Here is a 22795-nt window from a genome sequence, read left to right on the forward strand (position 1 = left end):
ATTATTCACTTTTGCATATCCACTTGTCAATTTACTGGACTAAAATACAAAAAATCTTAGACCAGAGAGATTGATGGCATGTGAAAATCAGTCTGTCATGTTGCACGTCTGTGTCAGGTATGCTTGATAGACGGAGATGAAACATTTAAAGTAACATGCAAACAAAATGCAAAGAAGTCTGAGCTGTATGAGAAGCTGTAAAGTAGTCGTTTGCTCTGCTCCAGCTCATCTTTTCATTCAATAAATACAAAATTATTTGACCCTCCTATAATCCTACCAACATGACAAACATGAACGTGTTATGCAGAGTGGATTACCTGTTAGCAGGGTCAACAGTTATAGAACTTGGTTGGATCACGTGTCGTAAAAGAGTCCTTTCATTTTTCCCATTTATATCCATTCTCTTTATTTTTCCCTTTTCTCCACTTGTCCAATAAACACTGTTCCAAATCCAGTCCACTGCAAGGCCCGTGATATGTCTGTCAGATGAGTACAGTTTCTGAAACACAAACAATCAAATTTAAAATTGTGTTAATTGAACCCCAGACTAGTGCATAATTGTCAAATCTTACAGTAAATAAAATAATAGTAATGAATATCATATTTTTATTTAATTTTAATTTAAGTTTGTGCTGTTACTTAACTGCTTTAGATGACTACAAATTTATTTAATAAATTCATTCATCAATTCATTTCATACAGGGGACTGGAATCCACCAGCTAACTTTGTTACAACTGAAGAGCAGTTACATAATCACCCGTCTGTGTGCTCCTCTCACTGATGCTTTGTAGATGACCCCGGTGTGTCTGTCAGCCCAGTAAATTCTCTCCTCTCTGAAATGAAAGTCGAGCAGGATAGATCCTCCCACCCCAGCCACAAGCCTTCTCTGGTTCTTCCCATCAAGGTCCATCCGATGAATGGCTTTACCATGGCCGAATATCAGGAAGGGCTGTGAAGCTTGACAGAATAAAACAAAATAAACCATTCTTTCAAGGCCCCATATTTGTAGACAAAGGTACCTCAGTATTTGCTGCTCAGTAATGCAATAGGACGTCCTTCTCAGTAATACCAGCACCTTTTATTTTTGTTTCAGAAAAAAATGTCAATTTTTGGGCCAGAAACCAGTGATTAGATTCATAGTCAATTAACCAGTTGATTATTCACTTGATTAACTGATTAATAGTTGTTCGACATTTTTCACAATTTTCAGAAATTTTAAGACAGTCACTAGTTCCCAAAGCCTAAAATGACGTCCTCAAATATCTTGTTTCACTCACAACCCAAAGATATTCAATTTACTGTCACAGAGGAGTAAAGGAAACAAAAAATATATAAGTTAATAATAGATTAATAATCAATTATTCATTGTAGCTCTGTAAACAGCATTATAATGAAATACTGTAGCTGCTCCAGCCTGCAAATCTTGTTCTCCTGATGCAAAGTCTAGCAAAAATCATCATTCCCACTAATTGTATTGCATATTGCAACTGCAAAGTAAGTAAAAAAAATCACAATATGACTTTTTACCATATCGTGCAGCCCTAATATGGCCCAATATGGTATTGATTTCATCGCGCCTATGTCCTGTGATTGGCTGCAACAGGATCACACCTGCTCCGCACCTGCCGTTCGCTCAGTCCAGCCTCACATTGCATTCTGGGTTGGCGGGCCAAACAGAAAGAGAAAGTCAAGTTAATCTTGCGTTGTCAGACCTCTCTCTCCACAGTGCTCAGTGCTGGAAAAAGGTCTGGCTCCACACACCATTGTTCTGCTGTAGGGGGAAAAACACTCGAGCTTCGTATTTCCGTAAACCAATCACAGTTCTCTTAGGCAGAGCTAAGCCCAGGACGCAGTGACAGTGACCCTGATAAATAGTGTCGGAGGGGAACTTTTTTGGTGGAACATTTGCAGACTAAATCCCACCAAAAGAAAACAACATCTTCTACCTTGTTTATGTTCACGCCGTTGGTGACCTAGGAGCTAACTTGCTGTTTTTAGCGTGCAGGTTTGTAGCTTCAGAAGCTGTTGTTGACTCTCAGGGACTCTGAAAATGCAGATAGCAGACGCTGTGATGCTGACTGAAAGAAGCAACCAATATCAGGCTCATACTCACAGTGTACATTGGGTGAGTCAGACTAAAGTCAAGTTAGCTAAGCTAACAACAAGCTTCAAAATGTCTCTCTCAAAGCTAAAGAGATGTAAAGTTGAAAATTGCAGATTCCAGAGACTAAACATTGCTGCAACAAGTAAGAAACCTGTGGGTTTATTATGTAACAAATGCTTTGCTGTGGTGAATGAATACAGCGTGAAGAGCTAATTTGCCTGAGGATTCATATGAATATATCTATTAACATTGTATTTTACAAGAGTTATTGTTATCCATTAATTGATAAAGTATTAGGTCTGTGTAAGGCACACGAACCCCCAGTGATTTTCCCGTCTGGCTCATTTGCTCTTGAAATTGAATAGCTCTGGGACAGGGGGAACTACAGTGGCTGTGAAATTAATGGAAGCCAGTGCTTTCACCTGAAAATAAGAATTAATGTGTTTCGTGGCCGTAGAATGAGGCCTTTATATGCTTTCCCAAGGAGTTTGCAGCCATCATAGGTTCTCCAACATGCTGTAATATCTCTAAATCCTACATACTGGTCCTTTAACTATTAAGTGAATGAGCTATAGCAGTACAAGTGACAGTCGACCCTTATTTTAGATGTAGGATTTGTCAAGATTACATATTTAAAACTAGTCAGGACTTTAACTAAATATATTTTCATTATTGATAGAATCTGCTTATTATTTCCTTGATTATGAAAAATATCACTGCCATTCACAATTTCTCAGAAACCACAGAGATGTCTATATTTTTTTGTCCGACCAACAATCCAAAAGCCAAAGATATTCAATTAACTGTTATAAATGAGAAAAAGCAGTAAATCCTCTCTGTAGCTTTTTGCTTAAAACGTAACTGAGAAGGTTATTCAATTATCAGACTAATTTTCTGTCCATCCATAAATAAAGTCAACCTTGCAGCTCTAAATATTAGTAAACCCCCCCTTTTTTTTCTTACCATAGATTTGCTGCCTGCTTTACAACAGCATATTTAATCATTTTAATTTCAGTTTGAATCACGTACAAGATAATAGCTGCAGGTCACTGATGCATGTGAAAGCAGCTATCATATATGCTTGGTCCCAGTTTAATTAATTGCTAGGGACAGTCGAGTAACTATTAACATTTCAATAGCTGCTTCTTGCCTCTTTGTGTCACAGTGCAGTTGTCGTTTGTCAAATTCTCTGATTAAAAGCCTATTCATGGCTGTAATGGGATGAAGTTCAAGGCAGACTCAGCTGCTTCTGGATAAAACATCATCCCTTAGCAACAAATAGCTCTTGCATTTATCCCATCCTCTGAAAATGCTCAGTAATGAATTACCAAGGCTGAAATTATAAGTATTCTCTCACGGTTTTCTGCTTTAGTATTATCACAGTAAAGTTCTGAGCAAAATAAAAGTGGCAGAATTTCTACATTTGTAAAAGCAATGAGTGGATGTCCATTCCAACATGTCTGTCCTTGGAAACTCTGAATTAGTTTTCATAATACAGAGATGTCATTTGGTCTGGAGCCTTTTAAACAAACAAAATCTGTGTTCACCGTCTAGATTACTATTGATAGAAAGTGCTCTGGTCTATCCTGATAATAACACTGTCATGCGCAGTCATGGATACCGCTCTTAACTCTGTGGAATGAAGAAAACAATGAGCAACACCAGACAAACAACATAATGAAATGTATGTCCCCTAGATGGCCGCTGCTGCTGAGTTGCTAGGAGGCATCTCGATGAATCATTAATTGACAAGTTCACATGGTGGTCAACATGATTCTTGACCTAGTTCATTGGATGCTATTGGGAAAATAAAGCAGCGTTTCTCATTTTACATTAAGAAAAACAAACGTTTTTTTTAATATGACAGCAAAGTTGCACAAAAACAAGTTCTGCTAATGCACAAGACGATCAATATGGACATTGATTTCCCCATTTTATATTGTGCTCAAATTTGTCGGGCCATTTGAGTGGCCAATTTGGAGGCTTAGCCATTTCATTGGGTTAGCCAATGCAATCATGTTGCTCATCAAAACAACCCGTTGCTGGAGTATTTGAGCTGTGGATGGAATATTAAATCCTCAATAAGCAACTTTGCATAGTGACACTAAGGGTTAGGTGATATGATAAGCATGAGACAAAATTTGTGAACAGATTTCAACATACTGTTACCACTATACCACACTAGTACATGTATGTGTGTATATATATATATATATATATATATATATATATATATATATATATATATATATATATACATATATATATATATATATATTTTTTTTTTTTTTTTTTTTTTATTTAATTGATTTATTTCTATAATGCTAAATCATAGCTAGAGCTATCTCATGGCACTTTTCATTGGTCTACACCGTTTTCTTTATAAAATTATTTACAGAGACCCAACAGTTCACACCAAGAAGCACTGACCTGCTTTTTAAAGTGTAACTTGCAGGTTAAATGTCCTAATGAGATTTATACATAATCTTGTGTGAAATTACATTTTTAAAACTTAATTTAAGAGAGATGAGAGAGACGGAGTAGTTGAACGTCTTTGTTAGGTGCTTGTGTGGTCAGTGTCAGCAGGCAGTCAGACCACTGTTTTAGTTACAGAGGCAGCAGTGACGTCCTACCTCTTCACCTGCACGAAACGCACCCAGGAGCGAGAGCCAGCACCCGCTCTTCTCTTGTCAGGAAAACCACTGACTTAATTTCCTGACAGGCAGAAGTTTGTGTCCCCGTAGCATACATAATGATTCAGCATGGTCGCCTGAAGTGAAATGCACTGTAAAACTAGCTAAAAAAACACCAACTCATTGAAAGATGACCGCTCAGACTCTATATGACCTTCTTCTGCATGTAGGTCAGAGGCAGACTCGGGCACAGCGAGTTCATCTTCTTATGCAATATGACGCGACATTGAAAAAAACACGTTTTTTAAGAGCCTTGCTCCAAGAAACAGAGTTTTCCTATTATTTTTTGTCTTTATGTCCAAACAATCTTAAATTAAGTTTTAAAAATGTCACGTCACACAAGATTATATATAAATCTCATTAGGACATTTAACCTGCAAGTTACACTTTAACAGGCAGAACCAGACTCTGTGGCGGGCAGCCAGCCACCATGAGCATTTTGATTGAGATGCAGTTAAAGTGGTCCATGGATGTAACGTTACGAGGGCGAGTAGTTATATGAGCTGACTCCAACAGGACTGAGAGATCTAAGTGAGAACAGCCAGACCAGGACTGAAACGGGGACTAGGCAACAGTACAGAGGTGGTGTTCTTGCTGGGTTTGGCACATAGCCTGAGGCTAACCAAGCTAAAGTATATTAACTAACTGCTAACTGTAGCTTGGTTAGCCGCAGAGTGCTGGGAGCCAAACTCAGCAAGAACGCCTGGTGACCGCCCATATTCACTGGGAGGCTACTGGGGCTGCTAACAGTTATGGTTAGCCACTTTAGCAACAGGACAGCTGTAGCCAACAGCCTGAGGACATCAGAGGGAAAACCAGAAAATATTTTCTTCATTAAACAGGATCAGGTTTCACCCCAGTCAGCGAATAAAGCTGACATTTTATACGGTGAGGGCTGATGCCCAGAAACTCTTAAGGCATATGTGTCTTCCACGCTCTGCTGCATCAAGCGAGAATGATTTTTATGTTTGGACACAAATTTATAAATGCCACTATCTTTTTAAAAAAATAAAAAATAAAAATAAATAAATAATAATAATAATAATACCCGGGTCTATCTACAAAATGACTTTTTTGTCATTGCCAGACCAAATATTGGCATATAGGTGACGTATAGATCAGTATATATGTGATAAAAACACTTCCTTGGAACTTTACGTTTCTGTAGACACATATACAGAGTAATGTGCTTTTTTGCACAACCTTCAAGGTGTGGCCAACTAATTCATGCAATTCTAGTGACCAGAGGTTCCAAAGGGCAGCTTTGGAACATCATGATGCAGACTGGAAATGGATTAATACATTTTCATTAGGAGTAAATAGGTGTTTGGGTTTTTTAATCTCATTTTCTGGCGTGTTGGGACATCCATTTATACTGTTGCAGTCTGCTGCTAATGGAATGCAATTTTAAAATATTACATTTAATATAAACTCCTATAAATGAGTAAATAACATTTGCAGCTCATTGTGAAACTGTCTTTCACATGAGATTCCAGCACTGATAATGCTGGGGAGGAGAAGAAGCTAAACTAATTCAAAGGGTAATGTGCAGTAGCTGACCATGACCTTTGACCTCTGGGGAAGACATAGAATAGTTATGATAATTTCACCATGAGTAGTGGAAAAATATCACTTTATTAAAATTCATTTTATTAAAAATGTTTAAAATAATGTTTATTTGGGTTTGGGTTCTGAAGGGATAACCCTGAACTCTGGCATTCCCACAAAATAACCTTTTGGACATCAGCGATCACCATCTGTAAACTTCTGAAAACTGATGTCCTTGTGGCATCCCACAAAAAACTTGGTCTCAGCCTGAGATACACCCACTCAGACACAGACCAGCTTACTGTAGTTTTACTACAGTGCACTGTACTGTCTGCTTAGCCAAGTTCACTTTACCACACACACTGTACCACACTTTTACCCTCTGTTTCTCTGCTGGTACATGACATGAGGTACTTTTATAATTACTATTACAGCTATAGTTACTTATTGATTTGCTGTCACTGAAGCACAGGTCCATTGAAGTTACCAGATGTACAATACAGTTATCCTAAATTTAGACATGCTGACACAGACAGCAGGCAGGGTTGGGTGAAATTACTTTTAACTGTAATCAGTTACTGAACACAAATTATATGGTTTTTTTTTTTATAATTAATGATGTAATCATTTGGATGAAAAAATATAATCTAACCTGAATACTTTTGGATTACTTCAAAATTGAACCTTTAAAATATTGCACCTAATACTGAAAAAATATTGTTTACTCCTTAAACAGTTTAAAACATTTTAATTCAAATAAAATGGAATCAAAAATTACCCTTTCAAATACAGCACCAGTAGCAGCACAAGCTACAGGTGGTGGATACTGTGTGTATCCTGCTACACAGGGTGCTGTTTTGTTGCTGCTGTTCAGGTCAAATGAAGGACTCAAACACTTACACTTACTCAAAATGTTCATCTTCCATTTTCAATGTAAATTTAAAGGGGATGAAAATTCCATTATCCACATTATTATTACAATCTTACAAAAATATGTTTCATAATATCAAGATCTCCATATTTTAAGAATGTAATCAAAAATGTAGTCAAGTAATTCTTGACTGTTTAGTCTAATTACACATTTTTGAAATGTAAACTGGGTTGATTATAGTTACTTATTTCAGTAATCTGATAATATTTCATCCATTTCTACCAAACCCTGACTTCAGGTAATACTAATACACCTAAAAATTATACAGAAGATTAATAAAACAAACTTCTTAATGTGCACCTATGATCATTGTCCAGTGTAGTGCTCTACATATGTAAAATAATACATTTAAATATATTGAATATCATCATGGTTTACTAGTATTTGTTTTCAATGTAGCATTGTTCTGACTCACATTTTAAGGACACATATACATACAGTAGCGTATACAATTGTCTGTGGTTCTTTCAACATCACGTCTGTCAGTAGCATGTATCAACTGTATCAGTGTTTACAGGAGAGGTTTCAGCCAAACTTACCCACACAGCTGCTGTTCCTCCCCGCTCGAGACAGGCGTTCATCCCAACATGCTGTACTGAGGGCCACGACTCCAGAGCTTTGCACCATAAAATAGATCAGCGCTGCCGTGATCGTTGCAGCCAACATAATCCTGCGCTCCGACCCTGTCTTGGGAGTTGCACTTGTTCACTTTTTCTCAGGCATTCCCACTATTAGCACTGGCACACATGAATTCCCCAAAATTAAGCAGCGTTGGCTTATGGACTGTTGGCATCCTTGTCCAAGAAAGTGGATCTTTACATACCGTAAGATGTGACACTAATGAGAGATGTACCCCAATGAAAAGTTGGTGGCTAATGCTGCCAGTGCAGTGTTAAACCAAAAAAAAAAAAAACAGTGTGTGGGATTCTACTCACTCCCCACTTTGGCCCCCAGGCTGCCAGTCTGTTTTGGAAGCAAAGATTGAAATTCCTGACACCCCCGTGGTAAATTTTGCACATGCTAGTCCAGCATCGGAGCAAGATCTTCTTTAAGCTGCAGTCAGTGTCTCAAGCAGAATGTGGAATATGCAAGAAATGAGGCTGGGCCGAAGAAAGGTCCCACATAACAACAACATCTTACCCTCACTCCACCCCTTGACCCGTGTCCTTTCTGAATGTGCATGGATGTGTCTGTTTGAGTTTTTGTGTCTGGGAGACAGAGACTTGGGGGTGGACACAGCATTTAAGGCTAGTACACTTGACACAACCCTAAAATACTTTTTCTTATTTATTCATGGTGGAAAAAATATAGTACCCTTTTTCAAACTATAACACCATTCATAAATGACAGTATGAGTGTAATTTAGACATGCCAGACACACAATAGGCACTCTGTTATGTGTCAGTGTGTCAGACTGTCTCCTGCTGAAGTTCATCTGGCTTCCGGGGGAATTGGCAGAATGAGTATATAGTTATAGAAAACGGAGGAGGAGTGGAGCAGATTATCCCAAATTCTTTGTCCTCCTTTTACCCGAGAGAACAACTAACAGACCTCACAAACTAAAACCTCTATTCATACCCACCATGAGTAGGATATTGTCAGCGACAACGTCATCAGTAACCTCGTAGACGACCAGCAGAAGATTTACACGGCTGAGAGAGCTGCCTTGTCTCCAGACTAATGTTAGCGGTCTGAGGGCACCAACCTTTTCCCACGATTTCACCCCTGGCAGATAACAATGAGAATGTTGATGTCTATACGTTTCACCTCATGTGACTAGCGTTCTGAGTGTCAGTCACACATGGGTTTGAATCATCAGGTAGAGTGCGTATCGACGATACAAAGATGTAGATGCTGCTGCTGGATTAAATGCCATACCGTTTAACGGATGCAATCCTTAATTCCAGCTGGGTGAGTCACTTTAAAGGAGTTACAATACAATACAAAGCATTTAAGACTCCACAAGTTTTCCATACTACTAAAAAAGTAAACTTTAGATAAACTTAAAGTTAAGAAACCTCCCAAAAATATTTTTTTTAAATTATAAACTAAATTAATTCAGGTGAAAGTGAAAAATCATTTAAAATCATAATATTTCCAATTAAAACTATTTAATCTTTAGGCACCAAAATAATGACAAATCAGGTTCACAGCTTGCTGTGACCAAATTTTGAAATGTATTTTTTTAGTTTCTGTAACTCAAAGATTATCTAAAGAGGAAAAGTAAATTATCTCAGTTTAAGATTAAAGCTCAGCAAAACCTTTCAAAGTGTATTTCAAAACAAGAATTTGAGTTGGGCTTAAAACTCAAAAATCTGTTAAAGTACATTCCCTTGAAATTTTGAGTTGTCTCAGCTATTTTTTTTTTACATTCCCTTGAAATTTTGAGTTGTCTCAGCTATTTTTTTTTTTACAAAGTACCAACTGTAAAAAATATACACCAAATTAAAAAAAAAAAGTTTTAATATTTCATCTACTGAAATGTGTATATTAGCCTTCATCTGTGATTCAGTGTCTTTTCCTCTAAATTTTGTCGGTGGCTTGACTTCTTGAGCCTCCATAAGCTAAGCTAAACTGAAAGTCTTCAGGGACAAGAGAGATTTTAATAGTTGTGGCCCCAGTTGGATTTCTTTTTCTTTCTTTTTTTTTTTTTTTTTTTTTGCCAAAAATGGCTCTTTTGATCATAAAAGTTGCAGTACCCTGTCTTAACATAACCAAACTTATGCACCATTAGTTGTAGACTATGTATGTGGGAGGCATCATTGGTCTCAGCAGAGTTTCAGTTTCAGTGATGCCAGTTAGCCCCGCCCCTTGATCTTAGCCACGCCCCCTTCACAACACATTTCCTGTTTCTTACAGGCACTTGTCGGAGTCATCACTGGACTAAGCAGAGTAAATTTTTCATTGGTGATGGTTTGCCTCACCTCCTGTAATTTAGTCATGCCCCCTTCATCATTCATGAACAGTTTGTCTTAGAGCCTTGTGGCAGGTCTGACTTGACTTGGCAGAGAGTTCCTCTTTTTCTTGTTGTGACTCAGACCCACTCCTTAAACTTTCATCAGAGATCAAGTGGGTGTGTGTGTGTCTGAATGCATGCATACGTTGGATGCATGTGCATACACTGTGATACCTGCTCACAGCTATTGCAAGTGTGCGTTTGTTTTATTATTTCTATGAATAAAATATACTCTTTGTGTTCACATTTCTTGGATGTTGATTTGGCTCAGAGATGCCACAGTGAGCACATTTGGACAATTTTCCACTGGTTAAGAAACTGGATATTGTACAAAAAAACATAAGTCAGTATCTCCACTTACTTTTAACTTTTAAGATTAATCTGCAGTTAAAATAATAATTGGTCGCAGTGCTACTTGGTTCATTGCTGAGTTTCAAGTTGCCAAGTCTATCAGTCATTGCCCATACTAACCCAAATAACTATCTGACATTAGTAGATGACCTTTAAGTACTGCTAATGGTAAGTACATGCTGGTTGGAACGTTAATGTTAGTTCCCTGTCAAATTAGCCTTAGCTATGATAACTTAGCACCAACTCACCCCTTCATTGCAACATGCTGAACAATAGAATATTCACTTTTGTGTCTGTGTGCACCCCATGACTGTTTGGTGATGTGTGAGGTTCTGTAATTTAACCATCCGGTGGATTTCACTCTGTCTAACCATATCTACTTGTTAAGCAACCTCATGTCAGGTTGTGATTAGTCTACAGCGTGACATTTAAAATATGAACTGTCCTACTCAGTGATAGGACACTATTATTAATTGTAGCATCTGTCGTCTGACTAAATGTTGATTCCACACCTAGACATTAGGGGAGGCGGGCAAGTAAAGTAATCTAACACCTACTACCCCCGCAAGCCTAATTTGAATATTTGTTGCTACTTTCAGCGTGTCAACAAAAAAAAAAAAGGTGAAAGCATGTTTGCTGTAATGTGAATTAGTGGAGAGTTAATGGATTGCAAATTTAAGATTAACTGCCCTGACATATCCAGCAGTGGCCTTGCGCTTGAACTCCGTCTGAAAGGGCTAAGGATGTGTTGATTGTTCCACATTAACCCCAAGTAGGAAACAAATCTTTCTAATTACACTAATTAATCTCTCATGCTCTCAAAGTCGCTCAACAACCACAACAATCTCTGAGAAATGTCTTTTTTCTAGCCTTGTTGTTACATATTATGTCAGTGCTCTGCCTGTGGCCAATTTTCCACTGGACTGCTGTAATGGCACCAAGTCAGTGTTTCCGGGGGATTTGTGATGCAACTGTAAAGCCTCTAGAGCAGTGAAGTATCACACTTCCAGTTGCCCTGTCTGGATTTGTTTTCATGGACCACAGCCCACTGGCAACTGTTGCATCATTACAGAGGAAATCTATTGTATCTGTCCGCATTAGTCTGCTCATGGATTTATTCTGTCTGTCTCTCTTTTCCATCTCCTGACCCTCCTGCCTCTGAGAGCTGTCTGTCTCCCCAGCCATCAGCCTGTCTGTCTCTCCATTCATACTTCTGTCATATGCAGAACATACCGTACCCATCACCGACAGCCCAGCCCATCCTCGTCTGCCGTCCCTTCATTGTGTTTGTGAAAACAGCTTGGCCATTGCCTTGACAACAGCACAGCTGGCATTAGAGATTACTTAGTGTTGCGTGATCATACAGCTGGTGGCACAGAGGTATCCATGGGAACAATTTTCCAGGTCTGGTCTTCATCTGATCAGGATTTATGGCAGCTCCTCTTCAGATGTTCAGAGAGCGTGAAAACTGTGACCCATTGATTTTCAGGATGAACACGTCTGCTCTTGTTCATAACTGAGTGAGCATGTGATGTATCTGTGTACCTTTCTATGTCCACTTCTATTCATAAATGACATGGATCATAATTTTAACAATGGCAACCCCTAAATTTTGCTTCTGTGTTAAGTATTGTGTTTGTTTCATAAAAGTTTTTCAGTCACTTTTCTTAAAGCCCTGTGAAGAGGATAGCACAGTGATGGTACTACTGTATACAGTACACAGAGTATAAGAATGCATTGTAATACTTATTTGACCTAGTGAATCCTAGAAAGATCACACAACCTGCTGATAATGGAAAATTCAGATTATTAGAGAAATTAAATGCCTATCACAAAACAGAATAACATAAATTTTAACTGCAAATATAATTTTATGGTGCCAGACAGGGAAGCTGTGTTTCTGGTGTTGATTTTGCCTGTGGGATGTTAATGATCAATAATTAATCGATTAACTGACATTAAGATTTTAACTGATTAAAAATGTATATATGCATATTTATTGAATAGTCTAGAAATTGCGTTTCGTTTGACACTGTTTTGTCTGAGAGGGGCATTTACTGATAAAACTTCGACTTAAAATGAGAAAAAATGAGAAAAAAAACATGGCATTTTTTTAAATCCTAGAAATGATATAGAAATGATTGATTTCCTTAACTAGGAAAATGCACAGAATTTGTACATTCAGCATAATTTACTAAAAGGTGGTACTCAAAATGTCAAATGTATGCATTTTGGTGGCATTAGAAGATTGCTGGTAAATAATTAGAGAAGTACAGTTATGTGAGTTTTATGGCTCAAATATACAAATAAATCCCTTTTAAAAAATCATACACAGGCAACTTCTTTTTTTTCAAATGTGAAAATTGTATTCAAGAGACCTTTTTTATGTGTCTCAGATAACATGGTACAACAGAAGCACACAACACACATTGAATTCAGCAATCATTCAGATTATTAAAAACAATTCCTTTTATAGACAAATATATACACAAAATCATACAAACAGGCAACGTTTATCAGACAATTCCCATGCTCTATCAAACACACTGACAGTACTTTCTTGTCCATTAAGGCAACAATCAGGTTGATGCTTAAAGCAACAATGACGTTGTGTTAAATGTGATGGGTTGTGGATAATGGGTCTTCTTTCTTTGACACCACATAATATTCATATGTGACACTTTGGCATTGGGTATAACATAAACCCCCCCGCACAGCTAACTGACAGGCTCTTTGAATGATACTGTTTGTAAGTTATATAAGTCTCGCAAACGTGCCATGCTGTAGTGGCAACCATTTAAACTTATATATCAAATATAAGGCTCCAAAATAAATAAGGACATGAATGAAATATCACTGATCTGACTGTTTTTTTTAACAGAAATTCACCCTAGAAACCTTTAGGGCACTTACTACACTTTTCTAAATCATTATATAAATCTTTATAAATTAATAGTTGATGGGAAATGTAGAATATATGTGTTACATCATTCAAAACAGCAAACCATTTCTTTACAGCCTCATTGAAATATATATATATATATGTTTATAAAGATTTATAAATGATTTCATAGTTAATAGTTTATCAATGTCATAAAGGCATATAAAGAATGTTTCATATGATGTGTTATTAGCATGGCGTTTCGATATTTGCCATGGACCCCTGGCGTCAGCAGAGATACTCAGATCGGGAACTGTCACTCTTATAAGTCATCTGGGAGTCTATGCTCGACCTGGAGCACAGGAGCATTCGCTCTGATTCTTGAGTCTGTCTCCTGGCCCAAAGCTCTGTTGGATGAGAGTTCAAAGTCCTTTGTTTCATTGAAATTGTCTCAAACTTGACATAGCTCTCTTTTTCAAGCTCCTCCTCGTCCAGACTTGGGTTGCGTCCCTTGCAGTACAGAGCGAGAATCTTATAGAGCAACAGTGCAATAAGAGGCAAAACCAAAGCACAGGCAATGCCGCTTATGATTAAAAAAAGCTGGTTCTGCCCTCCATCCTGTACATTGTCCAGTGTGTAGAAGTCAATGCAAGGGTCTTTCCCAGCAGCACTGCCTTTTGCTACAAGGCAAACTGAGTATCTCATTCCAGATGACAGTCCCTCTAGGAGCACTTTTCCACTGCGGGCACTAGTCTCCACTGTCCTTTTGATGTCATCTTCACCATAGGGTGAATATACAACTGTGAGCGGGGCATCACTAGGTAACCCATCTGCTGTCCAGAGCAAGACTGCAGTGTCTGTTGTTTCCTCTACAATCTTAAGGTCTTTGACAGACTTTGATGCATCAATTTTTTTGCTCGTTTCATCTGCTGGAAGGGATGAACTGGAAGAACCGTTACCTCCCTGCTGGACACCCTGTTTGGGTGAGCCTTTCTGTACAGTGTTGCTGGGGGTAGTTTTCGGCTTCTTAGGGACAGCAGATAGAGTTGTTGTTGTTCTAGGAGGAACTGTAGATGTGACGGATGAGTTAGGAATATACGTTGGGGGAATTAAAGTTGTGTCTGGCCTGGTTGGTCCAGTTTCCATGCTAGGGCTCAGCGGAGGGATGGTTGTGCTGACGGTACCAGCAACCGAGAGAGAAATTGTTGCCTCCGCGTTGCCAGCAACGTTCTTGGCTTTGCAACTGTAGTTCCCAGCATCTTTGTACAGTATTCCATGCAAGCTCATGATGGACCATCTGATGCCGTCTCCAGGTGATTCCTGGACTATAGAGTGGAACAAGAACATAAAATCAAACATGAATCTCACCAAGCCTAAGATTGCTTTGCATGTTTTCAAATGGTTTACGACCTTGTGGCACTAGGACTGCACATTTTAATGCTTCCTGCAAACCAAGGAATTGAAATATACACATAATAACTTAATAACTTAATCTACACGGCTTTCTTAATTACTTGACTGCCTGCATATTTTACCTGTGTTGTTGACTGGTGAGCCATCCGACTTAGACCAGTAAAGAGCTGGTGTTGGAAACCCTGTTGCGTCACATCGCAGGAGAACATTGCTGCCCAAAGGAGACGTGATCTTGGTTGCCGAGGTCATGACTGATGGTTTTACACAGTTGTCAAGTTCCGCACGCTGAAAAAGAACGCCAGCCAGATTCTCTGGTCCGCTGCATGTCAGGAACATGTCCATCAAAACCACTGGTGTGCCAGACATTTTGGACATCTCAATCAGCTTGGAGATTTTACAGTCACAGAACCAGGGGTTATCTTGGAGGCCTGCGGGTGAAAAGATGAGACACATAAAGGTCATCGATTGCCGTTTCCTACCCATTGAAATGCGATACATTACTTTGAAGTATTTTTGTTGATCATAATGGCAAAAATAGAGGATACAGATGATAATGTAAGACTGAAGAGACTCACTGACATTCAGTTTTAGCAGAACTCAATTACTTTTAAAACAGCTTCAGGGATCATGGTGCTATAAAGCAATATTAGGGGGGGAAAAAAATACAGTAGTGGAGGCAGCATCGAGATGATGGAAGTGTTGGTTTTTCCCCAACTTTGATGTACGACTTAAAGGGACAGTTCACCCTAAAATCAAAAATCCATATTTTTGTTCTGTAGTGCTGTTTATCCATCTAGATTTTTGTGTGAGCTGCAGAGTTTTATAGACATCAGCTGTGGAGATGTCTGCACTCCTTCCAGTATAATGGGACTAAACACCATTCGGCTTGGGGTGCTCAAAGCATCAAAAAATGTGTTTGAATTCACAACCACTGTCACTTTCCAACAGAAAGAAAGTAGTTCCTAACTGAAACTGCTCACAACAAGGTCTGTAGATTATCTTGAGTAACTGGGTCATGATCTCTGGAAAGAGACACTGGTGTTGAGTTTTTCAAATATTTTTTGGTGCTTTGAGCACCACGGGACTAGTTCCATGATACTGGAGAGACAGGAGACATCTCTATAGCCGATATCTCCAAAACTGGGCAACTCACACCAAAACTGTATATATGGATAAACAAGTACTACAGGCCAGAAGCAAGAAAACCAGTAGAAAATTGTTTGTATTTATATAGGGCACAAGAAAACAACCAACCAAACCAAAAAAGAGACTTAATTGCTAATGATGTGTACTGAAGTGAGTTAATCACCCTTGTAAACAGTGGGTACAGTTAAAGTAGGTTTCTTGACACATCCAAGTTCTCCACATTTATTAATTTAGCTTTAACTTTTCTTTTTTAGGCATAATGAAAATTAAATTCTGGAGAACTGTGTGAGTGAACCTGTCATATATACTCCCTTACAAATTGCTGTAAACACTGCTGTACACAATAGGTGAGCACATGTACAGGTGCATATTAAAGCCCTTAAACCAGATTAGTTTGTCTTAACAGTAGCAAAGCACCTAAGCTGCCTCCAGCCTTCCTCTGCTTTGAGGCAACACACTCTTTTCGTGAGTCTTTCTGTTGGCACAAGTGTCAATAGATCACAACTTTAACACTTTACAATCCACGTGTCAAGTTTTACATTATAAGGTTTAATGCAATTAAGTTGTCAGGGAAATTTAAATTTTTGTTTTAAAATCTGTTTTTAAAATGTTGTTAAACAATTGTCAGATCATTAAAAACCATAACGGTGAGCAAACTTGCCACAATACTCACACAAAATGGTTTTAGGATACGCTAGAGAAGCTGTTGCCTCTTTGTGTGTGGCCTGTTTTTTTCCCCCCTACTGCCTAATCCTGTTTCTCCTTCAGGTACACTTGTGCACACAACCAGCTCTCGGCACAGATAAGCTAGCTTATACAGCCTATTAACAATATCCCTCCCACTGTCCATGCAGCACACATACAGTGAACAACACCAGTCTCATGTATGCTAGCCTGATGGAATATAAGAAAATGACTTGCTCACATTCAGTTACGTGCAAGTCAAAATACAACCAATAAAAAAAAATGACGTTAATAATCTCATGCAAGAATATGCCAGAAAATAATCAAATCTGACTTATTGTAATAATACTAAAAATATTTTGGCTTTACTTGACAACACTCTTCACAACAAGGGGGTCTCATAGATTAGAGTAATGTAGGAATTTATTATCACAAGGAAACCCCATTGAGATGTATTATCTTGTTTTCAAAGGGGTGCCAAACAAACGCTCACAAATGGAAAAACCATAAGAAACAGAGTATTGAAATGGATATAAGTTTTAACTGTTCCTACACAAACCAGATATTAGCACATTTCCTATAATTATGTGCTCTGAGACCTCCTTTTCAGGCCCACTTTTCCCTGCTTTAAAACAAAAACTGCCTTTTTTTCTCTCCTTGCCTTTCCCTTTGCTGGTAGCCATGAATTTTTTTTAATGGTGTAGTTTTTGTTAAAATATGACCATTTTGAAGTTACAGTACGATATTGAATGGCAGTGCTGCTCTAGTGCCACTATGAAGTTGCTGCTGGTGGTTTTGAGTGAAATATCTTTATAATTATTGGATTGACTTGATGTCCATGAAACGTGTTGCTGACGTTTACATGAGAAACATGCCCAAATCCTTCTTCTTATGGCAAAAAAGGCAACAGCAAGAAACCAAAACACAAAAAAACAAAGAAACAGATGACAATGCAAGTAGTTGACTGAAGGACTAGATTGTGTCTGTCAGTTTTTACTAATCTAATGATTTTTATCATAATCTGTTATACCGTACATGTATGATGACATATCCACTCATAACACGGCAAACTGTAAATGCACTACTTTGTTGTCAAACGTCTGCAGTCCCATCATCAGATGAATTCAAATTAATGCAGCTGAACTGAAACCGTGTAACATCTTTGTTGCACTAAACCTATAAAGACGTAATTGTAAGTTTAATTCTAGCAGTCTTAGAACCCATCGGCCATCGTTTGATGACCATTTAGCCTCTAGGGGCAACAGTTTATGTTTCAGGGCCTCTAGTGTCACCAGCAGATGGTCTGAAAACCCAGGCCAAGACTTCCTCCTCTATTGTTTACAGTTCAATTAGTAACTTGAGATGCAAGAATGGAGTTGAGATATGACACATATGACCAGATTGTACCAGAGCATGAATACGTCTAAATTTTTAAAAGCTAAATTGTTGTCAGACGATAGCTGATGGATTCTGCGTGTGCATTTCAACCAAGGCCTTCCACCTCTTTTGCTTTCCGCATGGACTGTTTACCTGCATGCAACCAAAGCCCGCTCACACGTGATTGGTTGATACTACTCGTACGACAAACAAACAACAAGACACTTCCAGTATCAAAAGCTTGGCCAGGCCTACAGATTCTGTGCTCATATGCGGGTATCTTTGTATCTAGATTAAATTTTCATAACCAGAAGAGAGTAAATCTGCTCCGTTCAGTTATCACAACAGGTTTTAGGAAGTCACAAAAAGTTAGCTTTATAAAATCAAAGTTATGCAGTATTAGTCACATAATTAAGGGCCAAATGACCTGTTCTGGCTGAAGTAAATCAAGATGCGCACTTGTGCTATATAAGTTTCTAGCAATTATTGATTGAGAATAAGCTGCTCAATACTGTACATTTTGCAGTCTTTAACTGAAGCATCAGGTAATTGTTTAGTTTTGTGTATGAAGAAGAAGGAGGCAGGGGAAATTCCTTTTTTCTACTCTGTTGTAATTTTATACATGCACACACAGGCCTGAAATACACACACACAACAGGATCTATACATGCCAGAGCGAGGGGGCTGCACGCATACATGTAGTCAAGTGCTCTGAGCAATTAGGGTTCTGTGCCTTGCTCAAGGGCACCTCAGCAGCTCCCAAGAGGTGACCTGGCACTTCTCCAGCCACCAGTCCACACTCCATACTTTGGTCCATGTGGGACACATGTCATCCTGACTTGAGAAATCTACTATATATGTTTTCTACAGTGCACTTGCTATACAGTGCTCTGCTGAACTGGACCCTGGCTTGGATGGCCACGAGGCAGACTATTTAGCATTCGACAGTTAATTAGGGCAATAAATTTAAAATGTACATTAAGTGTCAACTCTGGAACTACTTAGAATAAGCTAATTTGAATGTGTCCTGGCAGTCTGGCTAGATTAACAGCTGATGGAATGATGTTCCTGAGGTAATTACAAATAACCCCAAAAGTGTCCTGCCACGGCCTTAATATCCTCTAAAACCACATTGGACACAAGCTTTTAACCTTACCTAACACAACTTTCCGGGAGACATTTTTAGAGATTGGTTCTCCATTAAAGGGGGGCCAGATATCCATGAGCTCGGAGGGGAGTGTGGCTAATTTATTGCTGGACAGATCCAAGTAGGTAATGTTGAGGAAGTAGGGTATGGCCTCAATGGGAACATTGGTGATTCTGTTGTTGTGTAGATCCAGGGTCCTCAGACTTGGCATCTCTTTTAGAGACTCCCACGGGAACATGGAGATCATATTTCCATCCAGCCTCAGCTCGTGGAGCACTTTGAGATTGTAGAAACTTCCAGTATCCACAGAGCTGATGGAATTGTAAGTAATCCACAGATATCGTAGCTCCACCAGGTAGTAAAAAGCCTCTGTTGGGATTCGTCTCACCACGGTTTTCTCAATACGAAGTTTGACCGTATCCACAGGGACGTTGACAGGAATTTCGGACATGTCTGGATCATTGCAGAGCACGGATCTGAGAATGAAAGATACATTATTAGAGTTAAATGGTTTGACCATATCCCATGGTCAGATAACAAAACTGTTTTCCAAAACGTAACCCGAAGTTGAACACGTTTTCCAACGACACAGCAGATAATGTCAGTAAATGAGTTTTTTAAAGAATTAATGACCAATTTACACATAACGTACAAGTATCAACCTCTTTAACCATTCATTTATCTATCTCTCCATCCACCCATCCATCCATCCTGACTCTCAGCTGTGATGTGAGACACTTTTTCTGACAATGACTGTAGTCCATCTAAAGGGCACTTCCCAGATGGGAAGGTCACAGCTAATCACTGTCATCATAAATGGTGAGTAATCATGTGGATTGACAGCTACTGCAGAGATTAGAATAGCTGGAATCAATTATAGTACAGATAAAGATGTGTATGCATGGGAATCATTAAATTGAACAGCTTTTAATAAAAAGTTTGATCAGTATTACTTGAATAGAACAAAAACCTCTAGTTTCTTCTTTTAGCTTTTGCTAGCCATGTCTTCTTCTAATAATAGTGTGAACATGTGCCTTTATACCTTTATAACGTCATTTGTAGTAGTATCACCACTGCCACACTGCATCTGTCAACATGATGGACTAACATTGTCCATTCTTTGTCACTCAGATTTGACTGTGAGGAGTGGGATGTGTTAGTTAACAGGGTTCAGCACTAATAAGACTGATTATGCAGTTGGCCATTAGGTCTCTTTCGGGGGTAAATGGATTGGAATGGTGCCAGGGAACGTACATTATGTCAATACAGGTCAGTACCACCTGTTCATGTTGCACTGTGGTGTATTTTACCTTCACCGGTATTCTTAAAATACAAAATTCAAAGCTGAATATTTTGATTGCCCTGGTAATGTGGCCTTTTTTCTTTTCTTTTTTCATCTTTACTTTGACTGTACAATGGATGTGATGGATCTGCATTTTAGCATCAAATTGTTGCTCCTCAGTAAACACGCACGGTAAATGTAACTTAAGCAAGTCCTCTTTACTTTGATTTAATACGGATCACACAGCAGGTGGTGTGAGTGCTGTTGTACTTAACTTTCAAATACGTCACCATTGTTGAATAAGCCTATAAAAATATGTTGAACTTTTGAACTTAGGAACATAGCTGAAGACCACCTTAATGTGAATGTATAGTAGAATCTCATTTTGTTTACCATAAGGTACAGAGAAAATTACCTGTTTTTTCTACCACATTTTTATAAATGCAAATACATTTTATTTAATAAAATTTTCCCAATGCAAAGACAGCACATGTGTGAATCAGAGCACAATTAGATTACAGTTTACCTGGTTCCCGTTCCATCGGTACGACCATGGAAGACACAGGTGCACTGGGATGGACAGAAAGGACGAGCCATACTGAGGCAGCATAGGAATACATGCATGTAGAGAAGTCGACGCATGATTTCACCGAACGCACCCGCAGTTCTCACATCGAGAAGAGATCAGGAAAAAAGACATCCGGACTCATTGAGAGCCTGAAGAATTATTCGTCCCAAAAAAGAAAAACAAATGGAGAAAAATGAAAAGGGCTTTCAAAGTCCATAGGAGACAACGGTACTCGGGCTGAGGATCTAATTACAGTACAGGTGACCTGTAAGATTGACTGCATGGGGGAGGGGGGGAGAGGTGGCGGATTAGGAGAGGATTTCTTGGGTTTGACAGGGTCACGCAAGCTAGGCAGCGGGGCAGGGCTAGTCCTGGTGCTAATCAGCTCATTCTGGAGAGGTTTCCCCTCATGTGATCCAGCCACGCCTTGTTAATCCATTCAGGTACCAGTCTCACCATTGCTTTTTAAGATTTAATTCCCCCAAGAGTAGTTGAATGCTCATGCCCTCACCTGTGTCAAATTAATTGGACAACTTTTTCTTATTATCACTCTATGTGCAGCTAGGACCAGCACTGTTATTCCAATCATCTTTCCTTTGTAATGCCGTGGTTTTGACTCATTGCTGTCACACTGCTTCTAAAATTATTTTAAAAACTTTTATGCACTTGCATTCTGAGGTGAGTCCCACAGACTCTCAAGAAAGTCCCTAAATGTAAATGTATTATTGAGCTGGAGGCCATATGTAAGATGTGTGAGGGAGTTCTGTCTGGCACCAGGGTGCAAAGTGTAATCTTGGTTGTGATTTATTACCTGGCTGGGTGGACCAGTGGCTCGGGATAGGGGGCCAAAGTCAACCTGCCTGCCACTGACAGGTCCACAGTGGTGTATGGCTTTCATATTTTCTAGACACATTCGTTTCACATGGGCACACAGCTTTCGCTTCTATAGCTCATTTTCAAGGGTTGACTTGAATGAGTCAATGCCTGTTCTTAAGAGTGCTCTCTACTCTCTACAAACCTCAATTCTGAAAAAGTTGGGATGCTGTGTAAAACATAAATAAAAATAAAATGCAATGATTTGCAGATACCTTTTATTGTAAATATATGATCATTTTGAATTTGATGACTGCAACAAAAAAGTTGTTACAGGGGAAACAAAAGACTGGGAAAGTTGTGAAATGCTCAAAAAACACCTGGAAACGTTCCACAGATAAACAGGTTACTTGATAACAGCTGATAGTGTCATGATTGGGTTTCAAAGGTGCATCCTCAAAAAGCTCATTTGTTCACAAGCAGCAGTTCACCACTTTGTGAAAAACTATGTGGGCAAATAGTCCAGCAGTTTAATAACAACATTTCTCAACACAAAACTGAAAGGAAGTGGTTATGCACATAAGGGGCAAGGCCAAAAACCAACACTGAATGCCTTTGACCTTTGACCCCTTAGGTGGCACTGCATTAAAAATCCACATAATTGCGTGAAGGATACTACTTGGATTTTGGAACACTTTGGAAAACTGTTTGTCAGTGGATCTGCAGCGTTTCTGTATTTGATGTTTTTGCTTTGCATAGTAGAGTCTTGCTAACTTCTCTGTGGCCTGAGTGCCTCTGAGATGGGCTGATGCAGAGTGGAAAAGCGTGCTGTGGTCTGTGTCCTCCAGGCTAAAGAGGAGAGGGACCAGATTGTTACTTGCATTAACCTCAAAAGCCAGC

General features: G+C 38.9%; 2 protein-coding genes across 2 annotated transcripts; both read right to left on the bottom strand.

Annotated features, from left to right (window-relative positions):
* Positions 1 to 313: 313 nt before the first annotated feature.
* On the bottom strand, positions 314 to 8438 carry LOC146327206 (pro-epidermal growth factor-like). Its single transcript, XM_084718298.1, has 3 exons — positions 7817 to 8438; positions 759 to 958; positions 314 to 499 (listed from the first exon to the last, which is right to left on the bottom strand). The coding sequence occupies exons 1-3, from the start codon at positions 7941 to 7943 to the stop codon at positions 314 to 316; spliced, it is 513 nt and encodes a 170-aa protein (XP_084574424.1). The 5' UTR covers positions 7944 to 8438.
* Positions 8439 to 12933: 4495 nt separating this feature from the next.
* Positions 12934 to 21270, bottom strand: lrit3a (info leucine-rich repeat, immunoglobulin-like and transmembrane domains 3a). The gene is made up of 4 exons (XM_084719700.1): positions 21041 to 21270; positions 19242 to 19708; positions 15001 to 15306; positions 12934 to 14790 (listed from the first exon to the last, which is right to left on the bottom strand). The coding sequence occupies exons 1-4, from the start codon at positions 21154 to 21156 to the stop codon at positions 13754 to 13756; spliced, it is 1926 nt and encodes a 641-aa protein (XP_084575826.1). The 5' UTR covers positions 21157 to 21270; the 3' UTR covers positions 12934 to 13753.
* Between the last annotated feature and the right edge of the window lie 1525 nt (positions 21271 to 22795).

Source organism: Lutjanus erythropterus, chromosome 5, assembly GCF_056507025.1.
Source record: "Lutjanus erythropterus isolate fLutEry1 chromosome 5, fLutEry1.hap2, whole genome shotgun sequence".
NCBI lineage: Eukaryota > Metazoa > Chordata > Actinopteri > Lutjaniformes > Lutjanidae > Lutjanus > Lutjanus erythropterus.

Excerpts from the sequence above, each read along its gene's own strand:
- LOC146327206 (XM_084718298.1), bottom strand. The coding sequence starts at position 7,943 with ATGTTGGCTGCAACGATCACGGCAGCGCTGATCTATTTTATGGTGCAA. Across the intron at positions 959-7,816 it reads GAGGAACAGCAGCTGTGTGG|CTTCACAGCCCTTCCTGATA; the intron begins GTAAGTTTGGCT and ends TATTCTGTCAAG. Across the intron at positions 500-758 it reads TGAGAGGAGCACACAGACGG|AAACTGTACTCATCTGACAG; the intron begins GTGATTATGTAA and ends TTTGTGTTTCAG.
- lrit3a (XM_084719700.1), bottom strand. The coding sequence starts at position 21,156 with ATGCGTCGACTTCTCTACATGCATGTATTCCTATGCTGCCTCAGTATG. Across the intron at positions 19,709-21,040 it reads ACCGATGGAACGGGAACCAG|ATCCGTGCTCTGCAATGATC; the intron begins GTAAACTGTAAT and ends TTTCATTCTCAG. Across the intron at positions 15,307-19,241 it reads CTCCCGGAAAGTTGTGTTAG|GCCTCCAAGATAACCCCTGG; the intron begins GTAAGGTTAAAA and ends TTTCACCCGCAG.